The following is a 19,629-nucleotide window of genomic DNA, read 5'->3' on the forward strand; positions in this document are numbered from 1 at the left end:
TTGATTCATCTCACTGATACACATTCATGTTTGGCATTGATTTGTGTGGACTGGCCTTTTCTCATTTCTAAGAAAAAATATCAGATGCCATATACATTTAAATCTTCCTAGCAATATTATACTTACCCCACAATCTGGCTGAAATACTTTCTGTATCCTTCAACCGTCTCATGCTATAAGGGAAAAAAAAAAAAAACATTGTTTTTTAAATTCTGCAGCTAACCATTTTCAGAAATGTTCCTAATAACAGTATTCAAATGATGATATATACCATGTTTGCCTGGGGCTGGAGAACTAATCGAGCTTGTTTTTTTCTTTGCTTTCTGTAGTAGTTCTCAAATACTTCCTTATCACCCTAGAATGTTAACCAAAGACAGAGGTTAGCATTTTATTTTTCATATTTACCCTTCTAATTTTGCAAAAAAAATAAATACTGTAAATAAAATGCAATTGCAAAATTCCAGTACTTGTTTACATTCTCCTACCCTTTATCATCTTCCATAACTATTTTTTTTTTACTGCACATGATAACTTCATTAATAATACAGGATTGGGAGCCTACCCCCATTGCAGGAGTGGAGGAGAGCACTACAACATTTTTATAGCTGACTGTAGTTCAGAAATAAAACAAACCTTCGCTTTACATTTCACATTAGTTCACATTAGTGATAAGAAGGCAGAAGATTGCCAAGTCACTGCTGGAAGCGCAGCAGAATATTAGCTAAGCTGCTGGAATTGAATTGCATTCTGCTGTGAATTTTGAGGTTGAGGTTACTCCATAATGCCTGCATCTACAGAAAAGAGTGTTGGCTTGTTTAGAATATGTTGATATTCCCTATAAGAATATGTTAATATTTAAATGGCCACAGCTCAACTTTTATTTGTTAGATTTTTTTATAGACATATATATATGTGACACCATCATTTTAAGACCTATGACAGGAGTAATTACTGCTAAAAATAAAGTCTAGTTATTAATTGGTTAAGTTCACCTTTTCAAAAAATAAAATAATAAATGCACATCTTTTTACAGGTAAAAAAAATGTGCATTTATTATTTTATTTTTTTTTACTCTGTAGCCTTTAAACCAAAAATTCAAATAATATTATTTGATACCTTTCAATATCATCTGTCCACTACTATGTGAATGACAACATATCTTGTGCAATTCATGTATGAAAATGTACATAATAAACTTTCCCCATAAAGTGCAAAGAAATTCACAAGTGAATAAATATATTTGATAAGCAAATAAGTTGAAAATGAAAGTGAAGTCCGAATAAAGTCCATCCAGGTGCAAAAAAGTGCTCTGTGCTGAAGATTTAAATAAAAGTGCTTCTGTGTCACCACTGTGCTTCTTAGGGCAAACAGGCTGGGATGTTTTCAAATTGTGACAGTGGGAGTGGGGAGAAAATCCCCCATCTGCTGTCACAAAGCAGGAAGCACTGGCAGTGGGAGGTTGCTGCATAAGAGCATGGTACATATTCCATTCTAAAGGTGAACTTCGCCTTTAAAACTGAACTAAAAGCAAACTAGCTAAATCCAGTTACATACATTGGTGAAATACATATATGAAAGCAGCTTTACCTGCCAAAGGATTTGTATTTATCTCTATTCGGTCCTAAGATTTACAAACTTTGCCACACAGTGCAGTTTTAACTAAAGGGAACGTTTTTCTGCTGCAGTCAATTTTACTTACAGGTCTCCCCCCATTAGGGACGCTAGATGGACTGCAAGATGATTTGATAATAGAACTCAAGAACAAGATGGCAATTGTCTCTTAATAAAATTAAGATAATAGATCCCTTTATTTTCATATAAAGGCACCATAAAATAAATATGGGAATACATAAACTGTGGTAATGTGAGAACTGGAGATTTTTTTAACCAAAATGGGAAAAATAATTTATATAATAACAAATTAGGGGAATGTAAGACGCTTCACTTGCAAAAGAATCTGAACTTGTATTCATCTAATCTTGTCAAATAAAACTCCTTTCAGACAACACAAGTATGTTTTCAATTTTCAATGAAGCAGCTGCATAGCTTGGTCAAGAACACACCAAAAGCATGTTGAATGGAAAAAAGGAGCAGCAGCTCACCAATGGGGTCATCCCTCTGCTGTCTCTTCCTAAAGGTCAAACATTGCACATAAAAACCAAGAAAAAATACAAATGTGCAGCGCTAATAATGATAATAATGTCCGACAACATATAGAGTCCGATCAAAAATTTCATATAGAGAAAAATGGTGATGAAAAGAAATCCAACACGAAAAAATGATGGAAAATAGTTGTGCTGCACAACTATTTTCCATCATTTTTTCGTGTTGGATTTCTTTTCATCACCATTTTTCTCTAAAATTATTTTTGATCGGACTCTATATGTTGTCGGACATTATATCATTATTAGCGCTGCACATTTGTATTTTTTCTTGGTTTCACTGTTTATCACTCTTTTGTCTAGTGATTGGTGTCAGCTGCTTTTTACACTTTTGAGTTAGCGCAGTAATTTTGTTAACATTGCACATAATTTTAGCTAGCCATATCTCTGCATCTGAATTAAAGTTGCAAAAAAAACACATAATAAACCCACTTCAGATGCAACCTGAAGGTGTCAAAATTATCTCCATATTTATCCTTTAATTTTCTAGCTTTAAAAACAATAAAAACACAATATACAACTAAAACTTGCTGTATAGAATAAAAAGGGGCAAAAGTGTACAAGGATAAAATAAATAATAATAAAAAAAATAAATAATAATAACCCTTCAACATGTAAAACTAATTAGCTCCTGTGACACTAGAACTGAGGGTGACTAGGTACAGTCACGAAGGAAGTGCTCTGCTGCATCGTATTAGTAGCTTAGTGGTTAGCATTTCTACCTGGTTTGAATTCTGGTAGGAACCTATGGAGACATGAAGTTTGCATGTTCTTCTTGTACTTGTGTGGGTATTCCAGTTTTCTCCGACACTCCAAATCCATGCTTGAGCATGATTGGCTCTTGTCTAAATTGTCTCTAGTAAGTGTATGAATGCATATGAAGGGCTCTTGACCCCTGTAGGGAAAAAGAGCCTTGACTGATGGGGGCATGGCCAGTAGTTGGGATTAAGCAAGATTAAGCAGGATGCTATATGGGACAAAAGGATTGGACGGAGCCTTGGGTATGGGGATGGGCCTGAGCTCAGTTAAGAGGACCTTCCCAAGGAATTCTGGGTCTTTTGAGAAGAATTGCGGTGAAGAGCTGCCCACACCCCCCACCCTGTTGTTCGGTTGGTCTGTCACAGCTTTCGTGGTGGTTTTTGACCTTGCCAGCAGCTAAAGTTCCGGTAATGGGTTACACCCTTGTTTGTAAATTGGGGGTAGGCTGTCTGTCAGGCACTGATGGTAAGGACAGACCCTTCCCCCTTACCCCTTTTTGGAAGTTAAGTTAATGACTAAGAGTGCTCACAGTACAACTGTAACTGGCACTGGTCTAGACGTGTTCTCATTTGTTATTGGAAAATAAATAAAAGCTGTGGCCTTGCCCTTTCCAACTTAATCGTGGTAAGCGTGGTTTTTTAAATGGGGAAGGAGTAAGGGGGTGTTGGTTACTACGTTAACTTTGTTTCTGGGCCTATGCGCCTCAGCAGTCATGAAGGTAGGGACCTTAGACTGCAAGCTCCTTGAATGATAGTATGTAAAGTGCTGTGTAAATGGTCAGCATTATATAAAATGCCTGTAATAACAACATGCTAAAAGGTACAAATTTACCACAATAAATTACACTAATGAATTCCTGTTTGACAGACAAACCTTAGATTTTATGTAGATTTGAACCCTAACCAAACAGCGTACTGTATAGTTAGCTAAACCACTGTTATTCATAAACCACTGCCATTTTTTAAGAATAAAATCATATTTTCACCCTTTGCATCTTAGTGGCGCTGATCCCCTCCAGACTCTTTGAGCAAATTTCCGTCTACATACACTCACTATAGTGAGAGCTGTACAACATTTTTCTCGACTGGCTCTAGAAAGTCACAATAGTGGACCATATCTTAACAGTAAGTGTCGCCAGGGCAGCTTGCAGTTTCCACCATGGCTCATGTGGAAGGCTTTCAATGCAGGAGCACAACTGTGAGAGAGTTGTCACCTCATAACAGGACCCCCATGGTCAGATCACAAAGCATTATTGAAAGCTTTAGATTTTAAAAAACCTTTCTAAAGACATTTTTTAAATTACATAGTAAAGCTTATATGCAATTTTAGTGATCATTATTTCATTAGCTACATCCTCTTTAAGTATAGGTACTATTTAAACATTAAAGTGGTTGTAAACCCTTACATATACCCAGTGAATGACCTATGCTCAGGTGATACACAGAGATGAAACAAATCCTCCTACATGAGTTGTACCTGTGTATCTGCAGTCCTTTCTTCATCCGTTCTAAGTGATGAATTTTTAGGTTTGTCTGAGAGCTCAGAAAAAAGGGGGTGGAGAGCTGAAGTTACACTCTGCAGAACTCTAAAAGCTGATTGGAGGGAAGAGACACACCCCCCTCCACACAGCTCACAGGAACAGAGCTGAGGCTGTCAATCTGCTGGAGCTGCCTCCACTGTCACCATTTTTCTCTTGGTGTCAGGAAAACGTGACAAAATTGACTCATGCTGATAGCAGAGGAAAGAAGCGGGAGACAGAAATTACACTTGGTGCTCTTAATTGGGACAAGTACACACTATAGAAGGATATGTTTTGTTCACATTTTATGTCTGAGGTTTACAATCACTTTAAGCTTGGCTCCAGGCAAAACCATAGTTAACACATATACCTGTATATAGGCAGGTGAAATGCTGTAAAGTAAGAATACTTTCACATTTTTTTATTTATTTTTTTATCAATTTACAAAATGCACAGTAAGTGTACAAAATCAAATCAATATTTAGTGTGAGTACCCTTTGGCTTCAAACCATCATCATTTCTTCTAGGTGTACGCAGTGCTTGTGCACACAGTTTTTGAAAGAATTTAGCAGATAGATTGTTCTAAACATCTTGGAGAACTAACCACAGACCTTCTGTGGATGTACGCTGCCTCGTATCCTTCTGTCTCTTCATGTAATCCCAGAAAGACTTAATGATGTTGAGAACAGGGCTCTGTGGAGGCCAAACCATCAATTCCAGTACTCCTTGTTCTTCTTTACAATGAAGAACGTTTTTAATGACATTGGCTGTATGTTTGGGGTCATTGTCCTGCTGCAGAATATAAATATGCCTCCCTGATTGTATGATTGAAAGGGGAACTTTAAAATTTGTCCTCAAGACTGAATAGGGAATGGGGGAAAAAAAGGAAAAACAACTCAATTAAGTTCTATTAAAGAGGTTGTAAACCCCCCCCCAAAAAAAAAAAAACCCCCCAAAAAACCCCTGTAAGACAAAGACATAATAAACTAGTATGCATCTCATACTAGCTCATTATGTAATACTTACCTTAGATCGAAGCCCCACAGCGGCGCCTGCACATTGGTGTCACCGCTGCTAATTTCCCCTGAGTTACTTCTGGGTTCGCGTGCTCCGGCGCTGTGATTAGCAGGAGTTGCGATGACATCACTCCCGCGCATGCGCACGGGAGCTGCAGTTCATGGCATGGGGCTCGGCAGGAGCAACATGGGTGGCCGTTCCTTCAGAGCGCATGCACCAGTGATGTCACTGGCTGCATGTCACGTAAATATCTCCTAAACGGTGCACGTTTAGAAGATATTTACACTACCTATAGGTAAGCCTTATTATAGGCTTACCTATAAGTAAATGCTTGTAGAGAAAGTTTACTTCCTCTTTAAGAAGGAGCAGTTGGTATATACACATATAAGAAAAAGGAACCATAAAAGCCTGACTGAGCTCAACTTCAATACACTCTATATCAGTGGTTCTCAAATCCGGTCCTCGGGACCCACCAACAGGCCAGGTTTGCAAGATAACTAAATTACATCACAGGTGATCTCATTTGCTTCTCAGTGATTGCAGTATTCTAGTCTGCATCCCCCAAGGTAATACTTAAAATCTGGCCTGTTAGTGGGTCCCGAGGACCGGATTTGAGAACCACTGCTCTATATGTTGTATCCATTGATAGGTGTAACAGGACCCAGTGATCTGACACATGTATAGAAATGTAGAAATCAACTCTATTAAACACAACTATCTAGACAATACAAAGCCCACATAAAAACATAATTGGCCAACTATTAAAAATACACACAACCATGGCAGCTGCAGGGAAGTTGTGTAAACAACCTCCTCTCCCAAAAAGGGGAGAAAATTAAAAATATATGAGCACATATATATTTGAATGTATATGCCCCAATGGGGGGGGGGGGGGGGTGGTCCAATATGTGTCAGCAAAATCAATATTTGTATACAAATGCCTCCTCCGATTGTAGGATGATAATTTATAGCTCCTGACTGAATGTTGCAGGAAATTCCTTAGAAAGGGATTCTATGGTGAATTATATTCCAGAGCTAGTTAGAATTGCATGTTATACAAAGTCCGTCAAGAGACCTTCTCCTGGATATGTAAAAAAATCCAAAAAACATGTGGACAATGTCGCCCCCGTGTGGTCAGTACTGTTTGGACCGTACCCAGATGAGGGTGATGCAATGGGCCACTGTATGTGGTTAGCAGCCTGTGAAGACCATAAGGGTATCCTATTTGGAATCAGTCCTTATGTATCCAGCTTGAAGTGAGAGTGAAGTGGTGGCTTATATGGGAAGCTTCAAGTGAAAATGCAACTGGAAAACTCCCAGGCAGGGATGAACTCATTATCACATAGTGCTCTTATGGTTTATTAGCAGGCGTCTGCTGTCTTCCCTTAATTAGCAAGTAATTCACATTTGAAACTTCTTCAACCATGTGATATGTGGTTTATCATTGCCCAGTATGGGAGCCAAAAGACATTCAATACTCAAAAAAAGGAAGTGTTGCATGATGGTATGGCATGATGGAGAAGTATCTGCCCGCATTTCTCAGCATTGAGGGCACCACTGATCAGGGAACATTGAGGACCATAGAGCTAATGGTCAGCCAAGGAAACTTAATGCAGCAGATTAAAGATACATCATGCTTTCTTCCCTTCAACACTGGAAGATGTCCAGCAGTGCCATCAGCACAGAACTGGCAGAAACCAGTGGGACCCAGGTATACCCATTTAGTGTCCAGAGAAATCTGGCCAGAAGTGGGCTTCATGGAAGAATTGAGGTCAAAAAGCTATACCTCTAAAGTGGAAGCAAGGATCAGCAGCTAAACTATGCACAAAAACACAGGGAATGGGGTGCAGGAAATGGCATCAGGTGCTCCAGACTGACAAGTCAAAATATGAGATATTTGGCTGTAGCAGGAGGCAGTTTGTTGGGGGAAGAGCTGTAAAGCGGTACAATAATGAATGTCGGCAGGCAGCAGTGAAGCATGGTGGAGGTTCCTTGCAAGTTTGGGGCTGCATTTCCGCATATGAAGTTGGGGATTTGGTCAGGATCAATGACGTCCTCAATGATGAGAAATACAGAGAGATACTTATCCATCATGCCATACCATCAGGGAGGCATGTGATTGGCCTCATATTTGTTCTGCAGCAGGACAATGACCCCAAACATACAGCCAATGTCATTAAGAACTATCTTCAGTGTAAAGAACAAGGAGTCTTGGAAGTGATGGCTTGCCCACTTTCAGAAGCTGGCTTAGTCATTTATTGAATATTCTTCTCCTTTATCTTTTAATCCCTGCCTATTGTGGTGCTGTGACTGCTGCCCCAGATTTCCTGTTTCAGGGTGGCTCCTTTCCCTTGCGGTTTCCTATCAATGGAAACCCCCGGCCCCATAGCCTAGGATGCCAAGACACTCCCCTGCTACACCCACTACCTTCTCCAAGCTAACAGACTCTCTAAAGACTGCACTTTCCACTAACAGTTTGCTGAGGAGACTGGAAGTTCAGGGAAGCAGCATTGAGAAAGCAAGAGCAGCAACATTAAAAGGTGTAAACTGCAAATGCCAGGGTAAGAATTTTAACAAATAGTTTACTGGGGAATGGTTATTTTATTGTACTCAATATATAATATAGGAATGTGAGAGTGCTATGAGGTTGATTTACTAATGGCAAATAGGCTGTTTACTTTGCAAGGGGAGTGGAAGTGTCAAGGTAGGACAAACGGGTACAATGATTCAGAGCAGGAAACATTTTGCTATTAAAAAGGAGAACCTACAGTGGGTAAAGAAAGACTCACCCCCCTTTAAAATAATTACATTTTGTTGCTTTGCAGTCTGAAATGAAGACAGACACATTTTTTTGTTTTATCCAGCTTTATTTACTCAGTGCACCTTATAAACATCCAAGGGAAAGATATAACACAAACATGTCAGAAAAAAAAAATTAAAAACAGAATCACTGAGTTGGAAAAAGGATCACACCCTCCTAAAAATGACTTGTAAACTTAATCAGGTGCAGCTAATCATCTTCTTAATGGCACACAAAGCCATTTGACTTTCAACTGTGATCAGCTGTGGTCATTTTGATTAGCTCAGCATGAAAAGAGCTTTCCTGGAGCATTTCAGTCCCTAGCAGTGCAACTTAAGCAAGCACTCAACTATAGTTGGCAAGGCACTGTCAAAAGATCTCCAGGATAAAGTTGTGGACAGGCACAAGTAAGGAGATGGATACATAACAATTTTGAAGGCTTTATCAATGCCTAGAAGCACAGTGAAGTCTATTATTAGGAAGTAAAAGGTATTTTGTATAACACAGACCCCCCCCCCCCCCGGATTAGGACGTCACTCCAAACAGGATGAAAGATCCAGGAGGAAACTGGTCACAGGCTACCAAGAGTCCTACAGCAACTCTGAAGCAGTTGCAGGAATTTATGACAAAGAGTGATCCGTGTGTACAGATGACAACAATATCACAAATGCTCCACAAATGTGGCTTGTATGGGAGGTTTGCAGGAAAAAAAGCCACTCCTCTAGAAAGGTCACATGCAGTCACAACTGAGCTTTGCCAAACGCACCTTTAAGATTCTGAGGTCATATGGTCAGGTGAGACTAAAATTGAATGATTTGGCCTCAAAACCAAACAATATGTCTAGCGAAAACACAATACAGCTCACCATCCAAATAACACCATTCCTACAGTAAAGCATGGAGGTGGTAATGTCCTGTTATGGGGGTGTTTCTCTGTAGCCGGGACTGGAGCACTTGTCAGGATAGAAGGAAAAATGGATTGGAAGAAATACTCTAAAATTATTGAGGAAAATCAGCTGCCCCCTGCCAGAAAGTTGTCAATGGAAAGAAGGTTTACATTGCAACATGACAATGACCCAGCAAAAATTACCACACAGTGATTGAAGGAGAAAAAAATTAATGTCTTTGCACGGCCTAGTCAGAGCCTAGATTTAAACCCCATTGAAAATCTGTGGAATTACTTAAAGACTGCAGTCCACAAACGGTCACCATCAAATTTAACAAAATTTGAGCAGTTCTGAAAAGAGTGGGCAAATATTGCAAAGTCTAGAAGTGCAAAGTTATTAGGGATATATCCCAACAGACCAAATGGTCCAATTAAAGCAAAAGGTGGTTCAACAAAATACTGACACAATAGGGGTGATCCTTTTTCCAACTTGATTCTTTTGAATTTTTTTTCTGACATGTTGGGGTTATATCTTCAACTCAGTTATAGGTTGCACTGAGTTAATACAGTTGGATAAAACAAAATCTGTGTCTGTCTTTATTTCAGGCTGCAAAGCAACAAAATTAGATTATTTTAAAGGGGAGTGATTATTTTCTATACCCACTGTAAATGAACAGGATTAAAAAACAAAATGGAAGAGTAATATTACAGAATAAAATATAAGGGTACAAAATATCAAAAATGAATCACGAAAATGTCACGAGGCAGGTAATGAGAATATACGACTACATACAAAGACATTATTTTAATATACAGTACATGACCTGCTTAACTACCCTTTCTTATGCGGATTTACAAAAATGTAGTCATATTTGTTACATGTGTACATTTTGTGCCAGAAATACTAATGATGACTAACTCCTGTTTGATTGCAATGGCAACTGATTGTTAACGAACAACATGGGAAGAATTCTGCAATCAGGTCAAAACTACCAGAGTAAAAAATGTAAGTTTTATTTCATTCAAATATAACTACAGAGCAACAGGTAATATAGAACATATTTAAGCCAAATAATAATTGCACATCAAGACTAGTTAAACAATAGAATATAAATTATACTACTGAATGTAAAATGCCATAAGGAAAAGCAGATGACAGTAGAGAAAGTAAACAGCGGGAACATGAAAAAGTATGTGCGTTAGGGGTGGTAGATTGTCCCTTCCACCAGGCTGAATCACCCAATCATATTAGGGGTATCCTGAATATATAGGAGTCCAGAACTTCATTTGTTTATATCAAGTAATATCTAGAAATGTGATTTATTTCCTATAGTCAAAACTAATGACAGATAACTTTTACAAGCTACTCCATCGTGATTTTAGCTACCAGAAAGAAAAAGAAAGATATTTCTTTGGGAGGCAACAGAAATGTCTGGAATCATTTTGTTTCACAAGGTTACAGATGGTTAACTCTATAAAAGATGTCATATACAGTGTGTGTGTGTGTGTGTGTGTGTATATATATATATATATAGTGGGTATAGAAAAAAATCACCCCCTTAAAAAAAGTCACATTTTGTTGCTTTGCATGAAATGAAGACAGACACAGTTTTTATTTTATTCAGCTGTATTTACTAGTGCAACTTATAACATCCACGTGAAAGATAGAACATCAACATGTCAGGAAAAAAAAAAAAACAGAATCACTGACTTGAGTAAAGGATCACTCCCTTTATGTCAGTATTTTGTTTGACCACCTCCACGTTTTACTGTAGGAATGGTGTTATTTGGATGGTGAGCTGTATTGGATTTCTACCAGACATATTGTTCGGTGTTGAGGCCAAGAAATTTAATTTTAGTCTCATCTGACCATAACACTTTTTTCCATGTGGCCTTAGAATCTTCAAGGTGCATTTAAGGTGGTCAGATGAGCCTAAAATGGATATATTTGGCCTCAACACCAAACAATATGTCTGGTGAAAATCCAAATGAATGACTTGAAGACTGCAGTCCACAAACGGTCACCATAAAATGTAACTGAACTGGAGCAGTTCTGCAAAGATGAGTGGGCAAATATTGCAAAGTCTAAATGTGCAAAGTTAGCAGAAACATTCCAAAAGACTAAAAGCTGTAATTAAAGAAAAAGGTGGTCCAGCAAAATACTGACATAAGGGGGCTATCCTTTTTCCAACTTAGTGATTCTGTTTTTTATTTATTTTTTTCTGACATGTTGGGGTTATATCTTTCACTTGGATGTTATAAGTTGCACTAGTAAATACAGCTGGATAAAACAAAAATGTGTCTGTCCTAATTTCAGGCTGCAAAGAAACAAAATGTGAATATTTTAAAGGGGGGGGGGATTCTTTTCTATACTCACTGTACTATATACATATATATATATATATATATATATATATATATATAGGTTAAAAAAGGACTTTCAGGGTGCCATTCTCAACCGCAAGAAAGTGAGTACTCCGAAGTTAAAATACAAGGATACTTTTAGAATAATGGCACCTTGAAAACACTTTTTTTAACCTATTTTTGCTCTTTTCATATGTCTATGGATGTGGTGCCAGATTAATTAATTGTGCTTCATGTTTATATATATATATATATATATATATATATATATATATATATATATATACACACACGGTGGCATCAAATCCATAGTCTGTGCACAGACCACCAAGTATAGCACACTTCCCATATTGTATGTACCTTCTAAAACAGCCAACAATGGTTTGTGTCAATAAAGTTGCTAACCAAGCATATCACCATTAGATTCTTGTAGCCTACTACTGTTAGAGAACCATTTACGCTTCTAAAATTTTACCCGTCGTTTCATAGCAGTCTGCATTTTGTCTTTAATTTGTAAACACATTCTCATTCTATTCCTAATTCGGGTCATGCTTTGACTCCTTTGTAAGGACCTTGAGTGAAATCCTGGTGATCTCATTAAGGAGAACCTTTCAGAAAGAACCATCTGTGCGTTTGAAACCAGTGCACCACGAGCGCCTCATCTACCTACTGAATACAACATCATTTGTATGCAAGAATAAAGCAGCTTAGCATTTTGATTTTTTTTAGGGGCACGAGGTTATCGCTGGGTCACAGTTACTTAACATTCCATTACTTGATACCAACACTCCCCCCTTCTGAGTCAGGAGCACAGCTAGAGGCACGCAACAGAGGCAAAGGAGGACACAGAACAAAACCAAACAACAGGCTTCACCACTGAGCTAAACACCCCATAGATTAACCAATATAACAAAGGTTCACAAGCATGGTTGAACAACAAAATTTATGGGACAGCATTAAAAATTGCTTACAGAAGACAAGCCGATTGTACTGAAGTACATGGCAGAAATCCTAGACACCTACCTAGACACCAGGAAAACCTTGGGTAAAACACAAAATTTTCTGATAAATTTAGAGAAAAAAGCCATTTATCAGTCTTTACTTTTTGTTTACAGAGGCTGAGTTTGACAAAAAAACTGAATTTTTGTAAAATCTTAACTCAGTTTCAGTAGCATAGCAGTAGAGTACATAAACAAACCCCAAAAGAGGGGCGGGGGCGGCGACTGTCGGAGGACTCAGAGAAAGGAACTTTACGGTAAGATTTTACAAAAATTCCGTTTTCTCTTACGTCCTCCGACAGTCGCCGCCACTTCATAATCTTCACTAATGGGGACGTCCTAGAGCAGTGTAGACATGAGGGGTGGGAAAAACGCAGCCGCGCCTAAAGCAACGAAGTACCCACATCAGAGAAAGGAACCTTACCAAAGTAGGAGAACCAACTGGGCAACAGGAAAAAACGTGCTCAACAGGAGCAACAAACCCAGGAAAGAACAAGTAACCTAGGGGTAAAAACACCCCAACAGCCAAGGACCCAAACAAGGGACCCTAAGGCACTGCCGCACTAAGAACTTTACGGCCAAAGGAAGCATCTGCCGATGCCTGAACATCCACTTTGTAAAATTTGGAGAAGGTGTGAACGGACGACCAAGTCGCCGCCTTACACACCTGGGCCACAGAAGCCTGATGACGATAGGCCCAAGACGTACTCAAAGACCTGGTAGAGTGCGCCTTCACAGGGAAAGGAGGAACCTTCCCCTTCAAAGCATAGGCTTGCACAATGGTCTGTCTGATCCATTTGGCGATGGTCGCAGCCGACGCCGCCATGCCCTTCCGAGGACCCTCTGGAAGGACAAATAGAGAATCCGACTTGCGAAAGGATTTTGTCGATGACAGGTAAACCCTGATCGCCCGAACAACATCCAAGGAATGCAAAGCCACCTCCTTTGGATGCTTAGGCTTCGCGCAAAGCGAAGGCAAGACAATATCCTCATTGAGGTGAAATTCCGAGATCCTCTTCGGAAGAAAAGAAGGGTTAGGTCGTAAGACCACCTTATCCAAGTGAATCACCAAGTAGGGAGAGCTGCAGGACAAGGCCGCCAGCTCCGACACCCTGCGAGCCGAAGTGATCGCTACCAAAAAGGCAACCTTCTTGGACAACAGAGACAACGAGATCTCCCTGATCTTCTCAAAGGGAGCATGCTGTAACACGGACAGAACAAGGTTCAAGTCCAATGGAGGTAAAGGATCCCTCCGAGGAGGGGCCAAGTGCCGCACCCCTTGAACAAAGGTGCTAACCAAAGAATTAGACGCCACAGGGCCACAGAAAGAGAACGGCCAGCGCAGAAATCTGACCCTTAATCGTGGCCAACGCCAAACGCTGGTCCACGCCCGTTTGAAGGAAGGCCAACACTCTCGATACCGAGTATGAGCGAGGGGAGTACCCCCTGGACTCACACCAGGCAAAATACGCCTTCCAAGTACGGTAGTAAATCTTCCCCGAAGAGGCCTTCCTAGCCTTAATCAAAGTGGGAATGACCTCAGGGGAGAGACCCCTATCCTTCAGGACCTGGCTTTCAACAGCCAGGCCGTTAAAGCCAGCGACTGTAAAGCAGGATGGAATATCGGTCCTTGAGACAGGAGATCTTCTTGAAGAGGTAGACGCCACGGAGCGTCGACCGCCAGATTCACGAGGTCTGCGTACCAAGACCGGCGAAGCCAGTCTGGCGCCACCAGAATCACCGTGTGCGGTTCCGAGGCCAACCAGCGAAGGAGCCTGGACAGCAGCTGAATCGGTGGAAAGGCATACATCAGACGATACTGATGCCAGGGCGCCACTAACGCGTCCGAGGCGTCTGCCCGAGGATCGCGCGTCCTTGCTACGAACCTTTCCACCTTGTTGTTTAGACGAGACGCGAACAGGTTCACATCTGGGGAACCCCACTTCGCGCACAACATCTGAAAGACATCCGGGTGAAGGGACCATTCTCCCTGGTCCAGGGTCTGGCGACTCAGATAATCCGCCTGCCAATTCTCCACTCCCGGAATGTGAACTGCCGTTATCGCCGGGACGTGCGTCTCGGCCCAAGACAGAATGTCGGCTACTTCCCGAGCCGCTCGGGCACTCCTGGTGCCCCCTTGGTGATTGATGTAGGCCACCGCTGTGGCATTGTCCGTCTGCACCCGAACCGGACGGCCCTGAAGCCTGTCCATCCAACGCAGAAGGCAGAGATTTATTGCTTGCAATTCCAGAATGTTGATCGGAAGGGAGGATTCCTCCCCCGACCAAGTTCCCTGGGCGGACAGAACGCCCAGAACACCACCCCAGCCCGACAGGCTGGCATCCGTGGTGATCACCGTCCATGACAAAGGACGAAAGGACTTGCCCCCCGACACCGCCGGGTACTGGAGCCACCACAAAAGACCCCTTCGGGTGAGGCGGCTCAACGAAATCCGCAGATCCAGAGATTGCGGACGCCCGTCCCACTTGGCCAGGATCTCCGCCTGAAGATCCCATGTGTGAAACTGGGCGAAGGGAATCGCCTCGAAAGCCGAGACCATCAATCCCAGACACCTCATACACGTCCGGATGGACGAGCACTGAGTGTCCCTGAGGGACCTGACATCGTCCTGAAGTGTCCGGAGCTTGTCTTCCGGCAGGAAGACCTTCGCTTGAACAGAGTCCAGGATCATCCCCAGGTAGGGAAGACGAACCGACGGACACAGCGTCGACTTTGGAAAATTTATCGTCCAACCGAACTCCTGCAGAGTGTGCATCGTGATGGACAGGTCGTTCACCAGGCCCTGACTGGTCGCAGACCGAATCAAGATATCGTCTAGATACCCCAAGACAGAGATGCCCTGGGCTCTCAACAAAGCCAGAACCGGCGCAAGCACCTTGGTGAAAACCCGCGGAGCCGAAGCGAGACCGAAGGGTAACGCCACGAATTGGTAATGATCCTCCGCAATGGCGAATCGAAGGTACCTCTGGTGACCCTCGAAAATGGGGATGTGAAGGTACGCATCCTTCAGATCGATGGAGGCCATGAATTCCCCCGGAACCAGGGCAGCCACCACTGAGCGCAGGGATTCCATGCGGAACTTGCGAACCCGCACAAAGCGGTTCAGAGCTTTCAAGTCCAGAATCGGACGCACTTTGCCCTCCTTTCTGGGCACAGTGAACAGATTGGAGTAGAACCCCCGAAATCTGTCCCGATGAGGCACCGGAACCACCACTCCCTGGGCCCGCAGATCCCGCACCGCCAGGTGCAGATCCTGCAAACGCTCCGGAGACAGCTGAAGATTTGAGGGAAAAAATCTGCTCGCCGGCCGAGAGAGAAACTCGATCTTGTATCCAGATCAAACGATTTCCTGAACCCACCTGTCCCGAATGCGGGCCAGCCAGGGTTGAAGAAAACCGAGCAAACGTCCCCCCACCCCAGAAGGCCAAATTGGCATGGGCAGCGGACCCGGACTGGCCGGACTTCTGCTTACCTGCCCACGGCTTCTTCTGGGAGCCTTGGCCCTTGAAGGGCTTGCCCTTCAATTGCGACCGAAAGGCACGAAAGGACCCCTGAGAGGGCCTAAACGAGGTATTCTTCTTACCGCGAACAAACTTATTCTTGTGAGATTGGGGTAAGAGAGAACTCTTACCCCCGGAGATCCCCTTTATCAGAGTATCCAAAGACTCGCCAAAAAGGCGAGATCCCGCATAGGGCAAATTAGCTAAAGTCTTGCGAGATGATTGGTCAACCGACCAGCATTTCAGCCAGATCAGGCGACGGTGCAAAACCGCCACACTAGAGAGGCGTGAAGCCAAAGGGACTAAATCCAAGTCCGCATCACACAAATACATGACACCCTGATGAATTTGATCCACCATAGCCAATGTTGTCGGCGGAGCAGAGTCAGCCACCAGGGTGCGCCTGAGCACCTGCGTCCAATCCGCAATAGCCTGGGCTGCCAAAATGGAAGCAAACATAGGCTTCAGCATAGAACCGGCAACCGTATAAGCATGACGGGCAAGAGACTCCATCTCCTGTCCGTAGGGTCCCGGAACACCGGGGTATCCTCAGCAGGAATCGCAGTAGATTTATTCAAAATCGCCACCGCATGATCCACCTGAGGCGGCACACACCAACGCTCATCAGTGGTGGGCGTAAATGGATAACGCAGCTTGAACTTACTTGGCACAGTAAATGGCTTCTTTAAATTGCGCCATTGCTCATCAACAGCGCGCTGAAATTCCGCAGGGCAGGGAAAAACCTGCGCTGTTTTGCGCTTCCTTTGTGTCCCATAAGAGGACAGCAAAGCAGGAGGACATGGTTCATCCTGCAAATGCAGTGTTTCTTTGATAGAAGCAACCAACTCATCCATGAGTGCAAGCTCTTCAGGCGAGCCAGGGGGAGAATTATCAACCCCTTCTACCTCAGCCTCCCCCTCAGACCCCCCAAGGTCCAGAGATGAACGAGACCCTGAGAAGGGCACTCCAGCCATAGCAGCCCCATCGCCCTCTGAATCAGAGGAAATAGACAATCTGGGCCGTTTTGCGGATCGATCAGCCATTAGCATTTGCACCTGAGAAGCCAAGTTCGACACAATAGCAGCCAGATCAGCCCCCTCGGGGGATGCAGCAGCCCCTTGGCCCCCCACCAAGGTGGGAGGAAACTTGCAATCCTGAGAATCCATGCCCCAGCAATAATTGAAAAAAGGAGTACTGTCCCCTTAAGACCGCGGCGAGCGTAGCCCACCACACACTACTGCATAGATCGACCCCCACAGGGATAAGAACACTGAGCAGGGAAATACAGGATAAGGAGAAGTAAAAACCTGGAGAGGCCACACAGGCTGCTGCCACCGATCGCTGTCCCAGAGCAAAAGGAAGTGATGTAATGACTGACCGCCCCATAAAGCCTATGTAGGCTACACAAACATGGCCGCTTGGCTGAGGCATTTTTTGGGCAATTACAAAATGGCGCCGACATGTGGTTCTACATTGATCGCCATCAAAATGGCGGCGTTTGGCGCCAAAACACAGCGCCCTACTCACTTAGGGCCGGACACCACAAGTTTGCCTCAAAAAAATGGCGGACCGCAATAGCGGCCGCCGCACAGCATGTCTAACCCCAGTCTGCCCACACAGCACACATAGCAGATCGGGAGAGCCCTCCCCCCCCCCCGCAGCCCACAGAAAAGGCAGCTATTCCACACAGGAATCTGACAGGGAGCTCAGCACATATACAGACATGCAGGGTCACACAGTCACAGACTGACACCCAAACAGACAGGTCCCCACATAGAAATGTACTTACCAGTTCGGATGGCGTGGGGAGCCTTCTCTAGCGACCAAACCGCTGTACTGAGGACAGGGAGTGTCGCAGCCAGGACGCAGTGGAACTGCGGTGCGAAACCGCAAATGGCGTCCAGTGAGGTAGCCACCTCACAGGCAGCATCCCTGCAGCGAACAGGGATGGGTCGTTCAATATGCCAGGGAAACCTGACTGAACGCTCAATGGCAGGCTGGGGAACCCCTGGCCCTGAGCCCTGGGAACCAGGGTGGCCAGTCCGAGACCCAGCTCCGCATGATCATCTTCATCCGAAGAAACTAAACTAAATGCTGAGAAAAATAACAGCTAGTAAAAGAAAGAGAAAAATACTCAAATAAAATTAAAAAAGAGAATAGAAAGCTGAGACTGAGAGCCCCAGCACAGTATCAGCCAAGCTACTCCTAAGCTAGGCATTAGAAACTGAGTTGAGAATGCAGGAAGCAGGGAGGTATTGACTGAGGGGACCGCCCCCTAGGGGTGTGATATGCTAAAAGCTTTTATATTAACAAATCTTGTTGCCTAGCTACTCCTACGGAGCAAAGGTCAATACCCCATTAGTGAAGATTATGAAGTGGCGGCGGCTGTCGGAGGACGTAAGAGAAATTGGATTTTTGACTTACAGTAAAAACCATTTCTCTGATGTTCATTGATGGACACAGCTCCTGATCTACATAACCATTGGGTTATACTGCACCCTACAGGAGTAGGACACTAGGGAGGAAAAAAGTCTGGCTATGCCTATGGGCAGTCCCAGGGGGTATACTCCTTCTCTCTGCCATAGGTACTCAGTTTTGTTACAAGCAGTGTCAAAAGAATTACAACTCCACAGAGGCGTGAGTGCTGTGTCTGTCAATGAACATCAGAAAAATTGATTTTACAGTAAGTCAAAAAAACAATTTTCTCTTTCATTCATCGACGGACACAGCTCCTGCTCTTCATAACCATTGGGATGTCCCAAAGCAGTGTTAAACACGAGGAGTGGGAACAGCAAAACATTCCCATGGCTAAACAGTAGCCAACCAGGCAACAGAAACTCAACCAAAACAACTGGGGCCCACCTGAAAAAAAACAATACACCCTCAAAGAGGTTCAGGTCCTTTAAACAGCAGCCTGCAAAACCTTGAGGCCAAAAGAAGCATCCGCAGATGCCAACACATCCACTTTATAGAACTTTGTGAAAGTGTGCATCGCCGACCAGGTGGCCGCCTTGCAAACCTGCGTCACTGATGCCTGATGATGGAAGGCCCAGGAGGCACTAAGCTCCCGAGTAGAGTCCCCCTTTTCGAAAAGGAAGAACTTGACCCCTGATGGAATAGGCCTGAATCACCGTCTGTCTGATCCATCTGGAAACGGTCGCAGAGGAAGCGGACAACCCTTTTCGAGGCCCATCTGTGAGCACAAATAGTGAGTCTGACTTCCTAAAAGACTCCGTAGCTGTCAGATACACCCTAATTGCCCGGACCACATCCAAGGCATGCAAGGAAATTTCTTTCAGATGTTTCGCCTGGGACACAGGGAAGGCAACACAATGTCTTCATATAAATGAAAATCAAAGACAACCTTTGGAAGGAACGAAGAACCACCTTATCTCTGTGAACCACCAAGTAAGGTGAACGACAAGATAACGCCGCCAATTCCAACACCCTGTGCGCAGAGGTGAAAGCCACCAAAAAGGCCACCTTCTGGGACAGTGTAAGCAGGGGAATCTCCCAAAGATTCTCAAAAAGAGGCTGGCAACAGAGACCACACTGAAGAAAAATATGCGCCAGGGAGTATGTGGCCAAAGGCCATTGAAATAAG

At 43.4% G+C, this 19,629-nt stretch overlaps 1 protein-coding gene across 7 annotated transcripts in view; it reads right to left on the bottom strand.

Annotated features, from left to right (window-relative positions):
• Nucleotides 1-19,629, bottom strand: part of EXOC6 (exocyst complex component 6) — a gene marked incomplete at its 5' end in the record, with an annotated part of 513,187 nt that overhangs the window by 263,798 nt on the left and 229,760 nt on the right. For all 7 annotated transcript variants that reach the window (XM_082267958.1, XM_082267957.1, XM_082267962.1 and 4 more), the window contains 2 exons: nt 127-173; nt 272-355. In XM_082267958.1, coding sequence (XP_082124084.1) covers nt 127-173; nt 272-355 — 131 coding nt within the window. The remainder of the gene's footprint in view (nt 1-126; nt 174-271; nt 356-19,629) is intronic.

Source organism: Pelophylax lessonae (genome assembly GCF_965119305.1).
Source record: "Pelophylax lessonae genome assembly, chromosome: 9".
Lineage (NCBI taxonomy): Eukaryota > Metazoa > Chordata > Amphibia > Anura > Ranidae > Pelophylax > Pelophylax lessonae.